Raw genomic sequence first — 19,122 nt, 5'->3', positions numbered from 1 at the left:
TGATTTTTATTGTACAACTAAAGCTTTATTTTTATAGAATACTTTGTTTTTTTAATAACAAATGCTGCTTTTATAGTTTGTTTTCATTAAATTCCAAAAGGTGCTCAATGAATAAAGCAGGATAGAAGTTTAATTCTCTAGACCTCACTGGCAGTCATCTGTAGGACTTGTCTATAGAAAAATTGCACTTGAAAAACATACTCTCTACATATGAGTTAATTCTTGTACTTTACTTGCTGCCTCTGCTGATAGAGTTTAAATGTTGGTTCTTTAAAATGAATATTTCTACATGGTTGGTGAAATTTTTCAATTACATTATTTTCACTGCAGTATGTTAAGTGAAATAAGGTAGAGTGGGAAGGACACGTTCTGCATGTTCTTACTTCTATGTGAAAGTTAAAAAGCTTATTTCCTAGGATTACAGAACAGACTAGTGATTACCAGAAGCTGGAAAGGGTGTGAGGGAGGGGAAGGCAGAGAGGATGGTTAATGTACATAGAAAAGCAGTTGGACAGCAGGAAAAGGTTGACAACAATTAATTATATCAAAATAGTTACTAGAGAGGATTTGAAATGTTTCCAACACAAAGAAATGATATATATCAGAGGTAACAGATATGCTAGTTACCCCTGATCTGATCATTACATACTGCATAAAGATACTGAAATGTCAGGTTGCACTTCATAAATATGGAAAATGAATATATGTCAATAAAAATTAGAATGTATTTAAAACTAAACAAATTATCCTTACCGGTATGAGTTCTGATTTTGGTCCACATTAAGAAGATGCCCACTTTTTCTCCAACTGACTGATGGTTTCGGCACTCCAGAGGCCTCACAAGCCAGAGTAGCCTGGACATTTACTGTTACAGTTATGTTGGTAGGACCCGGAACAATGGATGGAGGAACTAAAGCAAAGTCACCAAATAAGAGAGAAACACATTTAGCACACAGTAGGCTGTTTGGAGTATTTATGCAGAACTGAAATTAGTCCTGCTAACCTCGCATAGTCAGGAAGACAACGAGGCTCTGTGATTTTAAACTGTGCTGTAATATTAACCACAGTGATGTTACTAACTGTTCATAATACAATCTAATACACTTAAGTAGCCTTCAATGATAAGGTCTTCCTGAGCTCACTAGTTTAAAGTATCACAGAGCATTTGACCCAAATCTGAGTGTTGCTTATAAGTGTATATTTACCGTGGACCTGAAGGTCTATTCGCCTACGGTCTGTCCCAGCAGCGTTGGTGGCCATGCACAAATACCGCCCGGTGTCAGGCACGTGTACTGATTGAATATGAAGGAATCCATTTTCCAAGATGGAATGTCTATAAGAGAGATCGCAAGTGACGTTATCTGATTCAATTTCAGAGGAGACATATTTACAATATTCTCAATATCCTTGCAGAAAGAAAAGGATAAAATGTAAATGCATAGAAGAGGGGACTGTTATTTGGGGAAGGGGCAGCTAGGAAGGTACTGGATATTGAACTCAGGGTTTCCACACTGAGCTACATCCCTAGTCCTTTAACATTTTTTTAAACTTTTGAAACAAGATCTAGATAAGTCGCCCAGGCTGGGCTCGAACTTGTGATTCTCCTACCTCAGCCTCTCAAGAGTGCTGGGGTTACATGCATGAGAAACCATACCAAGCTAAAGTTTGTGATCATGAATGGATTGTCATCAGTAGGCAGACATATGCCTTAGGAATTATGCTTTTAAAGCATAAATTTTGATTTTAATATCATGATGAAAAGGCTAATTCTGAATATATCAAGACTGAAATATTGCACTGGAAAAAAGGATAAATATTTATATTTTTATTCTAACAATGTTTCCCCTCCTTTCCCAGAACTGTTACCTTGCGTGATTCCCAGCTAGAACAGCTCCGTCCTTTCTCCATGTTATCCTCGGGGTTGGCACACCTTCAGCGAGGCATTCCAGTACCACAGACTTATTTAAGAGAATGACAAGACTCTGAGGGCCACCCTTTATGCTTGGAGGAACTGAACGAGAGATACACATCCAAAAAAGTCAGCCATGCTAAATACAGAGCCTGAAGATGCAATACAGGATAAGAGTTGAGTCAAATGTATACCTTTGCCTACACTGATCTAGGTTAGTATGGATAGAATTGAGGTTTCCTACCTGAAATTTTGCTGAAGCTATTCTATGTTTAAAAATTAAGAGTAGACAGGAAGGAGGATATTTAAAATCCTGATATGCTGTTCGAAAGCTGGCTGTCTGTGAGTGAGGCATGACTGAAAAATCAGCTCTGGTCTGATGCAAATTAAAGATGATATCTCTTATTTCTCTTTGGCCAAATAATGGCCAGAGAATGTTAACACTGGAACAACTTCACTTTCAATAAAGAACAGAGAGCGGGCTGTTTCAATGAAAAGCACATCTGTGTTTAATCATGCAAGTCACAGAACATGTATTTTATAAATCACTAAGCTCATGTGGGAATAGAAAGCCTGAATTTTAATTTTAGTATTAGAGGTATTAGTTGTGTAGGTCACCCAATATCCTGTAAAATTTCATATATTATAAGTCCAGAGGGACTCTTTGGGAGGAAAGTCTAAATCATCCTGAATTTTGGCAAGTTTTGGCATTTAGATATCGTATTTGGGAAAATTACACTATTATACTAGTATTTAAGAAAATTACAGTACTACGCAAATATACAGTATACTCTCAAGTGACCACCAATGGAGATGAACTAAATGATGAGCAAATTGTCACCCAGAGATTTAGAGCAGTTGATTTCCTCAATGGCTCTGACCCGAGTGATGAAAAGCATCTGGATCTGCTAAATAACTAATGGAGATGTATATTTTGCTCCAAGATGGAATAATGTATCTATAATTATGTTGTTGAAACTGAATTAGTTTGCAACATAATTTTAGTACAAGTATTACATATTTTCTTTTACAAATAGCAGATCCTCAGGACTCATTTCTCATGATCATGAAAGAAAGGATTCATGTCTTTTTTTTTTTTTTTTTTTTTTCCGGTACGGGAATCGAACTCACGACCTCGCGCTTGCCAGGCAGGTGCTGTGCCGCTGACCTAAATCCCCAGCCCAAGATGTCTGTCTTTGAATGTCAGAGGTTAAATGTTTAGGTTGTGAAGAAATGAATGATTTTTCTTACCATTTACTGTGAGAACAAATTCTCTTGTCATCTTTCCTGCAATGTTGCTGGCAACACAAGTATAATTTGCTGTGTCTCCTACATCTGCATTGTTAATTTGTAAATATCGCCCTCCAGACAGGATTCTCACTCGAGGTGTTGCCTAGATTCAGCAAGTTAAATTTATCATTAAAATGTCCAGAAAAGAATATGATGTTATACTGTAGTGTCATATGTAACTCCAGTGAGCCATAGAGCTGCTGCCTGTCAGGGTGTTCAGCTTGCTTTTCCCCCATCATTTGCAGTATCAAAAATCCCTGGAACTACTGCAATGAGTGCAGTTAAGGGGACAAGCAATGACCCCCAAACCCCCTGATGACAACCATGCCTCAATGGACAGGTGATTCAAATTAAGACTATCTGAACCTTACTTGGACTTTTGCCAGAGGTGTTGGGGAAACGTATATGCTTTTTATGGTAATCAGAAGTTGTGAGAATGATATTTGCCTAGTGGGAGTTTAGTGTGGGGGCACTCTGGTCTGAATCTAGGACAAAGCAAGCAGACCTGAGCTTCAAATAAAGCACATATATACTTTATTCGTAATCAAAGCCTCTATCTAGTAAAGCCTAAGTTCACTAATTAGTCTAGTCCCTACATTTCCTTTTTTCTTCTTCATTTCAGTTGGTTTGTGTTTGAGTTTGGTCAATTACCATGGGTAACTTCCATACTAAGAAGTTAACTTTGGCTAACTCAGAGGAAAACATTATCCCTATAACATTCTGAAAATCAGCAAATAAACTATTTTATTCTGTGAATATTTGTGAAGCTTTTGTTTATTTGTTTTCAGGTATGAGACTAAGGATTATAAAAATATGGCAACAATGAAATCTAATCTCTGCTATTAAATCTAGCTGGAGAGATAAATACAAAGAGAATTTTAATATAAATGATAAAATCTAATGCTAGTAACCATTAAATGATGCCGGGTAGCATGCAGGATGATTATTTGATTGTGCCTGTGATGTAATCACTTCAGAAAGAACCCAGTGGGATTTTCTTACTAAGTCTGTGTTCACACAGTTGCTAGATTATGTCATTCAGGTCCATTTATTTTCTCTAGATCTTTCACTGCTATTGAGATTAGAAAAAAATCATGTTATCTCTGATGAAAATAAGTGATTTACTAAACATATATGGTACATTTTGTGAAACATAATAGATTTTAAACTTTTGTATGGTTAAAGCATACACACTTACAACTTTAACAGCAGGTTAAAATACTTTTAATGGTTTTCTGGGGTTGTTGTGGATCAAACCAAGACCCTCACAACATGCCAAGTACATGATCTTCCATGATACTACACCCCCAGCCCCATGAGGGATTCTTAAAATGTCTTTCTTCCATGAAGATCTTACATTCTACTAACTTAAAGTCTTCTTACAATTCTGATTTTTCCTCCATTTGCTGCCAGTGATTCTTCCAAATCTTTCCTCCAATTTCTTTCCTCAGATTTAACTTCGTTTTCTAGATCCTGCATCCTCTTGCACTGAGAAAATCACAGTCCTACGCCTCCAATTTTCTCTTCTCACTCTGGCCACAAATGCAAACTTCCTTTCTATTTCCCAGTCTCTGTGGAAAATACTGACCCTTCTGACTAAGGCTGTTGTCTTCACCTGTGATGTAGGCCTCAGTCTCTCTCCATCAAACATATCCTGTCCTGTAAACTTGGCTTTCTCTCTCCAGTTCTTTCAGTCTCTTTCTTTACACACAAATCTCTAAAACTCGTTTACACTTTTTTTAACTTCCATTAACCCTTTAAGTAACCATACCTTATATTTCATTCACTTTACTAAAGAACCATTGTTCAGATCTTTAATCGTTTCTATGTGTTGCCAAAGCCAATAGATACAACTTGATTTGTACCTTATGTGGCTGTTCCTTTTCTTCACTTAATTTTCAGAATACCAATGTTTTCTGCTTTTAACCCCAGCTCATCGGGTCTTTCTTCTCTATTCTAGTCATCTTCTCATTTCCCTTTGCTCACCTTGTAGCTGTCTGTATTGCCTAAAGCTTTATTTTCATTTTACTGGTCTTCTCACATTCTATACTTTCTAGTCAGTCTCATACACACTTACGACTTTAACAGCAGGTTATACCAAGAGGACTATAACACCAAATGTCTTCTCTTCAGAGGAAATATGGACTAGCAATTCGAAGATTACTTTGATGAAATGTGAACTCACATTTTTAGTGGTTTCTGCAATCTATCCAGATAATGTTTCAATAATTCAAGCTCACAAAATCTAAACCGGGACCAATGCTTTTTTCATCATTGGTGAACTCCTCCTTTCTCTGTGCTGATATCACTTAGCTCTACCTAGAATCAGCCTTGACCCCGCCATCAGCAACATTCATCGAGTCCTTCCCTTAACTTCTAATGACAGAGTAACATGCTGAAAGATGTTGCTCTCAGCAGATAGGCATCGTCTGAATGATCTACAGTGACACATGGAGATGAGACTGGAGGAAAAGTCAGAGCGTGAAGGGGCTGGTGGGCTAAGCTGGATAGTTTAACCAGAATTCTGGAAACTATGAGAAACCACAAATGATTTTACTCAATGTCTACTGCAACTATACCAGTGATTTGCAGTTCCTGGCAAATAGCCTTTCTTTTCTTGTAATGGCATCGTACATGCTATGACCGATAACTAAAATCCTTTTCTTCTTTCCCATTCAGTACATAGCTAATCTTTAAAACTATACTTCCTCTTTCTCTTCAAAAATTTGCATTTCAGGGGATCAAACTCTGGGCATCTTCCATGCCGAGCTAGTCCTCTACCACTGCATCCCCCTCTGAACTCCCCCTTCCTAAGACACTTCCTGGCTCACTCCTTACCCTTTAGGCTGAGTTATGAGCTTCTCTCCTCATTACATAAATGGCTATGTGCCCTGCAACATAATTTATCAGTAATAGCGGTTCTATAATCTTTGATGTACCTCTCTGTCTTTTCATTTCCAGATTCAGTGAACTCCTTTAAAATCAAGAGGATTCACAGTGGTAGTCATAATGTTATAGCAGTACACACAATAAACAGAGAAACAGAATCATAGGATGGGTAAGTGATACATACAATGATGTAGTGGGTAAGTAACTCTCCACACAAGTTCTACATGTTTGGTATTTGTCTTATTTGGTAGTGAAAATCTGCATGCATTAAGAGTTAGGGGACATAATCTCATTTTATAATTTGAAGCAAGAACAGGTAACTACTGTTAGAGGTAAGAATAAGTAACTACCTAGATGAGAGCAATCAGAGCATTGAAAATCTGAGCTTTCAGCTAGTCTTAATTGGCCACCAAGAATCCTGCACCGTGGCATCCTGATGGCAGACAGGCATCACTGGAGCATAGAAAGCTTTAGACAGTCAATAGCTGTGCTCCTCAGGGATTCCATTGCTAGTTATGTGGTGTCTAAGGGTGTTAGAGATCTTTGGCCCAGATTTCCGCCAGGCAAATTCAGTAACAGATTGGCTCTAGAGCCCTGGCAGGACAGATCAGCTCTTTTGAGATGCTGCTAGTTTGTCTTCACGCTCAGGTAAAGAAATGGGTGAAAGTTACAAATTGGACTTTAATCCATGGGCTCCACAAGACCAGTGTCATGAATCTAAATATCCGTCTTTGACCCTTCACCAACTACTAAGCAAAAGCTGAGGAAAGAAGGCAACTGATTAAAAAGATCTGGTGGCTGCTTCTGCAGTGTCAAATAACTGATAGCTCCACAGGTTTTTGTCTCAAACAATGAATCTGCAGAGTTTAGCAAAAGATTTACCTGCAACCGATCTCCGTTTCTGAGCCACATAATCACAGGTGTGGGCACTGCATCCGATTTGCATTCCAGTGTCACTTGTCTGTTCTGTAACACAGTGATATCCTGGGGCTCATCAGTCCCAGCAATATTAGGGGGCACTAGGTATGAAAACAAGATATCAAAAGCTTTCAATAAGAGGGATATAAAATGAGGTAACCCACTGGTATTCAACAAATGTTAGCCCTTAGTTTTGGTCCATGAAATAAGCATAAACTTAAAACATGACTCATTTAATTTATAACATAATAAGCAAAGTAGATTTGTGTGTGTGTGTGTATCTGCGCATGTCTGTGTGTGTTACTGAGGATAGAACAGAACCCAGGGCCTTTGCACTGCGCTACATTTCTAGCCCTTTTATTTTTAATTTTGACACAGGCTCTGGCTATGTTGCTGAACTTCCCAGGCTGGCCTCCAATTTTCTATCCTCCTGTCTCAGCTTTCCAAAGTGCTAGGATTAAAGCCTTGCACCACTATAACTGGCTAACAAACTGGAAATTTTAAAGACTTTATTTAGTACTTTCACATAGAGTGAGTAATAAATCCTTTCAAAAATTATGTGAATGACAGTACAGATCATACAATCACATTATCACCATTTGACAGGCAAAGAAATGGAGGTACTAAGGTTTTACACTTGTAGTAACTGTCTCTGAATATTAGTCTCAAAATTACCAAATCAGGCACTGCCCAGCACAATATACAGAAATGTATATACTTTCCTTGACATGTTAATTTTATACATGTCACTTTTATATATAGAAGTTACGTATTAATTAATGGCAGATCTAATTTGTGTGCAGATAGGAGGGGGGATTTAAATCCTAGACAGAGGGGCTGGGGATTTAGCTCAGCGGCAAAAGCGCCTGCATGGCAAGCGCAACGTCGTGAGTTCGATTCCCGGTACCAGAGAAAAACCAAAAAAAAATAAATAAATAAATAAATCCTAGACAGTTTATAATGCCTAGTTATTTAGGCTTTATAAATGAAATAATGAATAGGCTTTATAAATGAAATAAATATCTTCTGTTTAGTTTTTCAAACAATCTTCCCCATTAAGAGTAATTTCAGTTTCTGTATAAAAGTAGTGTTGAAACAAAACCTTATTGATATGAATTTTCTAGGAGCTAATTCAGCAGTAAATTTCAAAAATTTTAAAAGTACTTGTGTGTGTAACCAAGAAAGTGTACTTAGAGAAATGTCTCAAAATAAAGGAAATAGGCTGTGCTGTCAGTCGTGGTGAAAATGTATAAACTGTCTAAATACTAAAAATAGGGAATAAATTAGGACACTACACAATCACTAAAACTGATAAAAGCATGCCCTCATACCATTCAGTGAGGGAAAAAGAAACTTCTGTAATATTCTCTGTGACCACTTTTTTAACAGACAGGGATTTTCTGTGTTGTAGGGGCTGACCCCAAACTTCTGGGTTCAAGCAAGCTTGCTATCTCGTCCTCTTTCAAGCAGCCGGGACTACTGATATATGCCATGGCACTCATATCTTTGTGTGGTAAGAGTATGTGTTATTTTAATATGCTTCATTATCATTTATATTTCATTTTCTAAATGAATGAAGATAATATTTGTGCAGAAACAACAAATAGCTGAAAAAAGCCCCACTGGATCTATTCCTAAAGAGTATCCACTCAGTAAGAAACAGATCTGCAAAATATACATTCTGAATTTACAAAGGTATTTTATCATGTGCTATCAGGTGGCTTCTAATTAGGTGTGTATATGACAGGACATAGAGCCTTTTCACAAATTTACCATGAACTCTCACTAAATATTCCTTATCATCATCTCCAGCAGGACTGGATGCCAGACACGTATATCTTCCTGTGTCTTCTACCTATAAAACCCAAATAAGTAAAGTTTACATTTTTAATATGCTAGTTTTGGTGATGAGAATCAGTATTAACTAGGATTAATGCAAGAATCTCAATATAAAACAAAATGTGACTACAGAAGCACAGTCACCGAAACAAACTGTTCAACACTTGTGATTAGTACTCTGATACTCACCGTTGCTTTGTATCTTTAATTATATGCAAACCTATGTTTTAACAAGGTCAGGATTTGATCTAAAAAATGATATCAGAAAACTGAATGTGTACATATCCTGCTACATATGTGATAGATTAGATGCTTAGCACTTACTGAAGAAATAAATATTCACAGATTTGAAACACAGACTGAAAATTTTAGTTGTCTTACTGAAGAAAATAAAATATGTTGATCAAATCAACAGATAAGTATTGGTTTTTATAATCAAACAAATTAACAGCACATCTTGACTCTAACTTTGATACATATGGCAAAACAAAATGGTGATACTGTGTGATGTTACTTCATTATAAATACAGTCAGAATGACAGCAGAACACACTATTATGAGGCTAAAACTAAAACCATTTCTTTAAAAATACCTATGCATGCTTTCTGCCTGAGGCTATTCTTCATTCATATCTTGGACATAGTGTAGACCAACCCATACAGAGAATATGCTGGAAAACAGATGCCCTTGCTACTATGAAAACATATATTTTTTAAAAGTGACAATGTCCTGCTTTTGTCTGCTCCTTAAATATCCATAAAATATTGAGATCTAAAAAAATTCTTACATTCACAACTGACTTTGTAGGTTATGGGAAAACTTTCTTGTAAGCTGCGAAACTTCCTTTGAAAAACTTTAGGACCAGAATGTTTGGAAAGACAATTAAATGTCTTTTGGAAATACAATTCTCACATAGTCCTTTAATTAAGAATTAAAATACCATGTGCCACTTCCCAAGGAATAATTTGTGAATTTCTCATCATATCTTCAAAACCTGTGAAACCAACTATTCTCTAACCACTTGTCTTGGTTACTTTTCTCTCGTTGCTGGGACAAAATACCTGATGCCCAAAATGAAGGAAGGAAAGGTTTATTTCGCTTACAGTTTGTGGAGGTTTCAGTCTGTACTTGGCAGATTATAAGGCAGAGTGGCGCATGGCAGAGGGCTGCAGCTCAGGGTGCAGAACACAGCAAAGCAACAAAACAAAAGCCAGGAATGGGGGAGGAATGGCCTCAGGCAGCTTCTTCCTCTCCCTTACATATGCAAACTATCCACCCCAGGGTGGGTGTAACTCTCACACCCATCAAACTCTAAAAGCCTGCCCCATGGCTGCATGAGGCTTTGGGGGGACACTCAGATTCAAACCATAACACCACTCTGCTCATTCCCGATTATATTGTCTCTTCTCTGGAACTAATGTGGTCAAACTTGAACCACCATTCAGTTACTCTTATTCAATTTTTCTTCCTCTAGGAATACTTCTTGTTAACTTATTCCTTTCTGGATATCCACTGTCATTACTTCTAGTAACAGTCTCTCAAATGTGTGTTCTTAAAAACGAACTTGAAAAAAAATTATAATGAAGTAGAGGTCTTCAAAGTAACGTTTCGTAGCATTGCTGGCATTCATTATGGTTCACAAGGAGGGGAGAGCACAGTGTATAAAAGTTTCTAAATCTACTGGGTCATAAAATGGTCCCCTTCTCAGAATAAATCCCAGGCCTAGTGTTTGATGGAAGATGTTTTAGGAAATTCTTGTCTCTACCACACAATTTGGATTTGCAAGCCATCCATAATATGCTAAGAATAACTGTATATTGCAGACAGGTTTTTTGAAAGACAATGTTGAGATAAGTAAAGTATAATGCAGTAAGTGATATAACAGAGAAATGTACAAAATGGTGTGAAAACAGAGGAGCAGAGGAACTGAGAGCCATCATGGGGCTTGATCATATTTAATTTTCGACTTCAAGATTGCTTTAAATGATTCTCTTATTGTCTCATGTGCAAATCTTCTGATCCAGTAACATGGCATTACTTTGAGTTACTGCAGTGTTTGGACTTGAGAGAAAAGAAGGGAAAGGAAGGTAAGTGCTACAAGAGGTCAGACACGAAATGTGCTGAGATGCACTAGCAAGGGTTTCCACCTAGAACTAGGGTTGAGACCCAGCCCCATCACTGAGCAAGTGTGGGTACTTGGCAGACAAGTTCTTAGTCCCTCTGAAGGGCCTATTTCTGGATTTGTAGTCAGGAATGAAGACATTGCCTTGAAGAGCTGTCAGGAGTATTATGGTATGACAAAGAGCCCAGAGCTGAACAGCAGGCAATATCCATCCTTAGATCTTCTTCCATCTTCCTTTCCTTTTTTTCTCTCAGCCAAAATACAAGAAAATCTGAATAATAATATGCTGGTCTATGTCCAACAGAATGATGCTTATGGTAACAATAGCAGCAGCAACAATTTATTTTCTTCCCTTTTTGGCACTTACTACATGTTTTTGCATCTGTCTAAGCACATGATATGAGATTATCTCATTAAGTCCCTCAGTATTTGCATTAGACATTCTTGTTTATATCTTCAGTTTTCAAATGAAGGCAATAGGGCACAGATAAAGAATCCCTGCAATATAAAGTTTGTCTCTCTTAGTAGAAGACAAGATTGTTATAAGACATCCTAGACATATTTCTTTTTAATATATTCACATTTTATATCTAACCTAAGCTAAAAGTAAAACAGTTTTACTGAACTGATCATTGTTTTAGAAACTATATCTCTTCAGACTTCCACGTCTGCAAGTTTGTTTGGAAATCAAAGGTGCTCTCTGAGGTGTCATATATATGCATATTGGACTGCCTTTTGCTGGTTAGGTAAAGAGGTATATGGCGAAAGTTAAGAGATTCAGGAAATATGCTAACATTTACAGAGCTACAAAAATGTCCAAAAGTTAATGAGACGATATCTTGTTTTCTTCAGAGTTTAATAGCAGACACTACTTGCCGGTCATGTCAACACAAGTATATGCATCATAAAGATATCTATCCTTGGTAAAGTTGTAGACATCCAAGATGTATTCACATGCAAAGGCATAATTTATTCAATAATTCTTCTGTTAGCAAATTAGAAGTTTAATTTAGGATACAATAACTATGAAATTTGATGCTTACCTGTGCACTAGATATTCGAAGAACCACATTTCCCCTAAGACTTTGCACCTGGTCTGTCTGCGGAAGGGGCCTGCCATCTTTCATCCAGGTAATTTTGGGGGCAGGAATTCCAGAAGCCATGCAGGTGAGTTCAAGTGGGTTATTAACAATGACTGATATCTCTGCAGTTTCTTCAGATCCATTAATGTGAGGTGGTTCTGTTTAAAGAAGATTTAAAAAAATAACAAAATAAGCCTGTTGCTTCAAACAATACTGTTGGTCAGGAAAACTTGAAAATCCAACTCAAATTTACACTCTATGATATAAACTAATTAGAGTATGGAAACCGATAAGATCATTCTTGAATGTCAGTACTTTTTCTCATTGGCACTATTTCAAAAAGAATGAATCATACTTGTAAGAGATTACAAAACCAAAGGCAGTTCATTACAAGGTATTTATAGACCAACAACCAGAACTCAGTTAAACTACAGATTTTACTTAACTGGAAATATTTGAAAACAAAAACTAAATCTATCCTGTATTACTTTTTAAAAGAGGTACTTAAACTTATAAGTATACATTTGCACTTTTAAACACTAATTAACTCTGCAAAAGCAACAGTGCAAACTATGGAACTCTGTTATCACCTTTTTCATGCAGAATTTGGTATGGAAACAATGACTAAGCAGAAGCAAAAATAATTACATTCGGAATTGATTTCTGCCTAAAGCACATCTGCTATATGCGGGCAGAAGTAGTTTTCTGTTACTTATACTTTAAGACAGTGACATTTCTTAAAAGATAGTTAAAGATCTAAACATTGGGCAGAAACATTAGGGTTCTTTAGACCCCAATTATATCCAATTTAGTTCCAGCAGACGTCCTTTAAAATGGTTGTTCAAGTTTTTGATGTAACTTTCATAATTCAATTTGTAGCTTACTACTTCACAAGGCTGCCAAAATAGCTGTTGGACAGCTCCAAGGGTTAGTTGCCGGGTGTTGTTTTGCTTTAAATCAATCACATAGTTTAGAATAGTGACTCATAGCTGAAGATCTGGAGTTAAACTGAGTTTGAATCCCAGGAGTAACAATTATTAGTTTAGTAGAGTTGGACAAAGCTCTGAAACAAGGATAACATTATTTACCTAGTAGGACTGTTAGGATTCAATGAGTTAAACCATATATATTTTTCATGTATCTACTTTAGTTTTATAATTAACAGTAGAAGCCTATTTTCCCGGCTACTCAAAAGGCTTAGGTGGGACTATTGCTTGAGCCTGTTTCAAGACTCTGTTTCAAAAAAAGTAATTTTTTAAAAAGAATCACTACTATATATAGATGTTGGTGTTATTGAAATCTGCTTCTTAAAAATTTCTGTTACTCCTCATTTTCCTTTCTAGAAAAAGGTAATACATTAAATTTATTCTCTTTTTCAGATTATAAATAGAAGTCAGCTATTTTTAATCATTGTCCCACATGACCTCTTTTCATACCTTCACCTTACATAACTGCTGTCAAGACACTTTATTAAATGTGGTATAAGATTAATCTAAGATTTTCTGATTGAAAGGTTTCAACATTGTTTACTGAATTAATCAAAAAACCCCATTACATGTTCCAAAGCTCCTACAACATACTTTTAATATGATTTACATCATTATCTACTTTTTTTTAATACCGGGAATTGGACTCAGGACCTTGCACTTGCCAGGCAGGATCATCATTATCTACTTTTAATATACTTATGTGGGACACAGACTTCAGTTAGGCTCTTTTTCTCCTTGAACAAGTTCAGTCTTTGTTTAGTTTTTGTTGTTTATTGACACATATTAAAAGATAATCAGTTTCACTATGACATTATCATACATGCATATAATAAACTTTAATCATATTGACTCTCTCCTGCCTCCTTCTCTCTATCTCCCCCCCTACTTCCTCTTCCCTGGTATTTCCCCTTCTACTTTTATATCATTCTAATTTTTTTCCCTCTAGGCTTCACACATGGGAGAAAATGTGTGATACTTCCCTTTCTCAGTCTGACTTATTTCACTGAACAGGATGATTTCCAGTTCCATTCATTTTCCTGCAAGTGACGTAATTTCATTGCTCTTTATGCCTGAATAATGCTCTATTGTGTACATACCACATGTTTTTCTATTTGTCCATTGATAAGTACTTGGGCTGGTTCTCTAACTTTGCTACTGTGAATTGTGTTGCAATAAACATGGGTATGAAGGTATGCCAATAGTATCTGACTTTGATTCCTTTGGGTATATACAAAGGAGTGGTATAGCTGCACCATATGGTAATTCTTAGTTTCTTCAGAAATTTTCATACTGATTTCCATAATGGCTGTACTAACTTACATATCCACTAAGAGTATATAAGGGTTTCTTTTCCCTCACATTCTCACTAGGGTTTCTTCTTTTTCATTTTCTTGATGATAGGGATTCTTCTCAGGATGAGATAGAATCTCAGTGTTGCGATTTGCATTTCCCTAATGGCTAAAGATGTTGAACATTTTAAAATGTAATTATTGGTTATTTCTATTTCTTATTTTGAGAAGTGTCTGTTCAATTCTGGGCTAGGTTATTTATACTTTTGGTGTTAAGGTTTTGACCTCTTTATGAATCCTGGATAGTAATCCTCTATCAAATGAACAGTCAGCAAAGATTTTCTCCTATTGTGTAGGCTGTCTCTTCATTTTATTAATTGCCCCTTTTACTGTGAAGAAGCTTTTTAATGAATCAAACTCCATTTGTAGATTCTTGCTATTATTTCTGGAGCTATATGAGTCCTCTCTAGAAAGTGGTTGCCTGTGATTACATCCTGAAGTGTTTCCCATTTTCCTCTAGTAAGTTCAGTTCTAGGTCTTATGTTCCTTGATTCACTTTGAGTCGGTTTTGTAAAGGTTGAGAAATAGGGATTTAGTTTTAATCTTCTACATGTGTATATTTGGATATCCACATCTTTCTTGTAATCTCCACATTCATAAATGCAATTGTTACATAAAAATTTTATTGTGGATATTTAAAAAATACATCAAACCATTGAAACACCAGATTGAACTGGTCTTATTCTTCAAAACTTAGTCCTTTACCACCATTCCATGCATCTGTACAATGGATCTTCTAATCATTTAGTCACATAAACTAGAAACTAAGAAGCATCCTTGAGACCTTTTTCTTCATCACTCCCATATGTCCAAATCTATAATGAAGTCTTAATCATTATTTCTAGAATATATCTTCTTCTCTCACTGCCATCACTTCAATCTGAACTACAATATGTTTACCTGAATTAATGTCTCTTCTAAGTTGCAGGTGTCTATCCAATATTATTTATGGCTTTCTTTCTTACTAACAAATCCTAATTCTTTAGGGCTCATGATTTACTAAAAAAATTGCATTTCCTAGCTTTTTTAGTAGACAGTAGGTGGAATGCTGTTAAAGTTTCTGAACTATGACGTATGAGCGGGTATTTGTGGGCCATCTAAGAAAACTTGTGAAGGAACAAGGTTTGTTTGTTTGTTTTTTGAGACAGGGTCTTGCTATGTAGCCCAGGCTGGCCTTGAACTCATGTCTATCCTCCTACCTCAGCCTCCTGAGTGCTGGAACTACAAGTGTGTGCCACCATACCCCAAGGGGTAACTCTTTAGAGATACGCCTTTCCTGTTTCTCCTGTTCCACTGTTGTCCCTAGAGAAGTGGTGAGTTATGCTGGAGTTGAGCAGATGCTGCCTGGCCATCTACTGACCATGACACAAAGGCCAAGACAACTGCAAATATCTGAAATGCCTCAGCTCCCCACCTCTAGACATCTTACTCAATAAGAAAAACAAAAGCTCTTTGCTTATGGCACCACATTTAGATGCTACTATTGATAACCAAACACAATTCCTAATAATACACTAGTGTCTCAGAACCCATTCTTTCCCTGCTCCATGGAGCTCTCCACTTTGCAGCCAGGCTGACTGGTCTTATGAGTAGCTGGAAATGCTACTTCTATCAGACTATGACTTTTAATGATTTCTCACTGTCATCGGATTAAAACAAATCTCTTAACGTGGTCAACAATGCCCTTCATGGCCTAGATTTTGTCAGATTTCCCCAGCGTTATTTCGTATTTCATTCTGTCATGGTTAAAGTGTTCCAGCCACACTGGACCTTTTCAGGACTGCTAACAAACTCTGACACCTCCCGCTATGTGGACAGAATTGTTGATTCGTATTATTTTGTCTTTAGACCTGTATTACTTTGAATGTTCTTGCTCTGATTTGGTTATGTTCAGGATACTGGTATGCTGCTACTCTTCTTTTCTTTTGTTGTTGTTGTTGTTTTCCAGTACCAGGAATCGAACTCACAACCTCGCGCTTGCCAGGCAGGCACTGCGCCACTGAGCTAGATCCCTGGCCCCTACTCTTCTATTTTTTTGTTTGTTCATTTCTCATTTACTACTTCTTCAAAATAAAATAAATAAATAAAAAATAAAAAAAGAATTCAGTCAAGATCTGCAGTTCCCCAAGACTTTTTCACTCTGTGAAGTAGCACATGAAGAGTTTTCCAGAGGTGAATGGAGTTAATTTCCAACAGGTACTGAAGTGTTAAATGTTCTCATTGTTTTGTGGGGCCAGTTCATAAGTCTGTTGTAAGAAAGTCTTATCCTGAGAAGCTCATCAGCTGGGAAGATTGTGTATTCTCACGATATCATTACTCGTTTATTTTCTTTATTCCGAAATGCTTTCATCTGGGTTCTGGTTCGAAATTCTTGGAGTCCTAGAGGAATAATCTCTTTCTCTTTAAAATTACATGCTAAATTAGGTCTTGCATTTTTAAGCCCATATGAATACAACAGTTTCTTCAATTTAGTCTTCATTCTGTCACCAGAGGGATGTTTTGGAAATGAAATCTGGGTGTAACTTGTTCTTTCTTAAGATTCTTTCCTTTTAATGATAAAATCTTTTAAGCCTTTTCATAGCTTGGCCTCTGCCCATATGTATTTCCTGTCTGGTCGCTTCCTTTCACATTCAGTTTACAGGAGTACAAAACTCCATCATCTCTAGGTGACCAACATAGGCAAATTCTCGATCTCTCGCTTCATCTCTACAGTCCCAGCTTTCAAGGCCCTGATTCATCCTTGAAGAGATCTAATCTGAAACTTACCATCCCATAGAATGTTATCTTAACCATATCTTAACCATATAATTTTTATCACACTCAAAAGCAGTTGTACTTTTAGTATGTGCTCTCTTCCAAATGTAGGAATTTCAGGCCCACGACATTATCTTTCTTATTCCATGATACATTCAAGTACACATGATGCACCACATACAAGGCATTCATAATTATTTGTCAGTGGTGATTATAAACATGCCTGGCACATAGTGTATATCCAATAACTAATCTTCAATGTGTAATAGTGAAGCAGATCACGCATGTCACTTACTGTTATTCATATTATGTGCAGTGGTGTATAAAGATCTGCTGTCTATCCCCACCCTACTCCTGCCACACCTGACAGTTTTTTGTCTTGTGCCTCCAAATATGCTGAGGAATTTCTCTGTGACCAATCATCCTTCATTTTCTGGGAGTCCCAGAGATACCCTGCTGTCTCTTTGTATATTTAGATATTGCTCTACCTCTCCCTATGGTTAAACTTCTTAGTAGTCCAGCTTTCCAAGCATCGAGTTCAGATCAATTCAATCCAATAAACACATGTTAGGAGCTGCTGATGGGTCAGGTGTCACACCAAGCACTGAGGATGCAGCAATAAGTAAGAAGCATACTGCTTCTGCCATCATGAAGATTAACTAGACATGGAGCAGATTTTAAAAGTTACACAAGTAATTAAATCTTAATAGGTGCTCTGAGAATGATTACAGTGAACTCAGAAAATGTATTAGCCTCTCCTAACCAAGAGTCTTGCTAAAACTGCTTACGCTGTTTTTAGTACGGCACATTTTTGTGTTAGGTAAGGACCTTGGCATTTCCTCTACATCATAGTGAAAAATCTAAACTCAAAAAGATCTTGATTACTGAAATACATTTCATTCACCTTCCCTTCTCTTTCAAGGTCATCAAGTTTTACTTCATGGAAAATATGTGGTTTTTCTTTATACTATTTGCATGTAAAATGTTGGAATGTGAACTTTAAATATTTACTTTAAATGCACACACGAGAAAATAGATCTAAACTATTTGAAATCACAATTCCCATATAATCTACAGGGTGGGTCACTTAAAACTATTCGGGATAATACATAATGGTATCCTTTTCCATCAAATTTTCTATTAGCAAATGTGTTTTAGTCCTTGGAAAAAATTTAAAAGTTAGCTACTAACTAGTTGTAAGTTTTCTTTCAGTGAAGAATCTTCTGTGAGTAGGACTTTTCAACTTTTCAGAAGGATAAGAAATACAACAATCTAAATTTAACATGCTACAAATGAGAATACATACAGTTGAACTATGAAAGAAAAATAGAAATACAGTACAGTTTGTATGAATTCTGCTCCATAGAAAATCTAAGAATTATTTACTAAGCTTCTACTATGGCTGATGCCTCAGTTGTTCTTTCTGTATAAGTGTGTTTACATACCCAGGACTTTCAGGATAAAGTGCTTGCTGACTTCCCCAGCCTCATTGGAGGCGACGCAGGTGTACCTTCCTGAATCTTCAGTCTCTGCTTTGAGGAGCTGAAGGACCATTCCTTGAGTACTGACGATCAGATGAGCATCAAGCCCCAGAGGCCGGCCATCTCTAAGCCAGGACACGCTGGGTGTGGGGGTCCCATCTGTCATGCAGGTCATGGAGGTGGAGTTGCCTTGGATAATTGTGAGTTCCTCCGTTCCCATCACATCATCCATGTGTGGTGGTACTAGGCAGAAAGTGAAACAGGCAGAATTTTATAACGAGTCTAATTTGAGAAAAAGCAAATGAGATATTTAAATAATTCTATATTTCTACAGTCAATAAAATGTATTTTTTATAATAGCTTATAATAAAACAGCAACTTTGTTATAAAAACTTCTCTTAGGTATGCTAATCATTAATCTTCTAAATGTTGGCAATGAAGCCTTAAAGTTATTTTCTTGTAAAATATACCACAAATTTGTTTTAAATTTGGATGATTTC

At 36.7% G+C, this 19,122-nt stretch overlaps 1 protein-coding gene across 3 annotated transcripts in view; it reads right to left on the bottom strand.

Annotated features, from left to right (window-relative positions):
* Hmcn1 (hemicentin 1) overlaps positions 1–19,122 on the bottom strand; it is a 393,676-nt gene that overhangs the window by 61,224 nt on the left and 313,330 nt on the right. For all 3 annotated transcript variants that reach the window (XM_005375081.2, XM_013521738.1, XM_013521742.1), the window contains 8 exons: positions 18,587–18,865; positions 12,011–12,207; positions 8,780–8,861; positions 6,971–7,107; positions 3,161–3,302; positions 1,867–2,011; positions 1,206–1,333; positions 754–910 (listed from right to left, as the gene is read on the bottom strand). In XM_005375081.2, coding sequence (XP_005375138.1) covers positions 754–910; positions 1,206–1,333; positions 1,867–2,011; positions 3,161–3,302; positions 6,971–7,107; positions 8,780–8,861; positions 12,011–12,207; positions 18,587–18,865 — 1,267 coding nt within the window. The remainder of the gene's footprint in view (positions 1–753; positions 911–1,205; positions 1,334–1,866; positions 2,012–3,160; positions 3,303–6,970; positions 7,108–8,779; positions 8,862–12,010; positions 12,208–18,586; positions 18,866–19,122) is intronic.

The sequence above is a fragment of the Chinchilla lanigera genome, unplaced genomic scaffold (assembly GCF_000276665.1).
Source record: "Chinchilla lanigera isolate Chin_1 unplaced genomic scaffold, ChiLan1.0 scaffold00005, whole genome shotgun sequence".
In the NCBI taxonomy this organism is placed as follows: domain Eukaryota; kingdom Metazoa; phylum Chordata; class Mammalia; order Rodentia; family Chinchillidae; genus Chinchilla; species Chinchilla lanigera.
The sequence above is the reverse complement of the archived record's forward strand: the minus strand, read 5'-3'. Positions and strand labels throughout refer to the sequence as shown.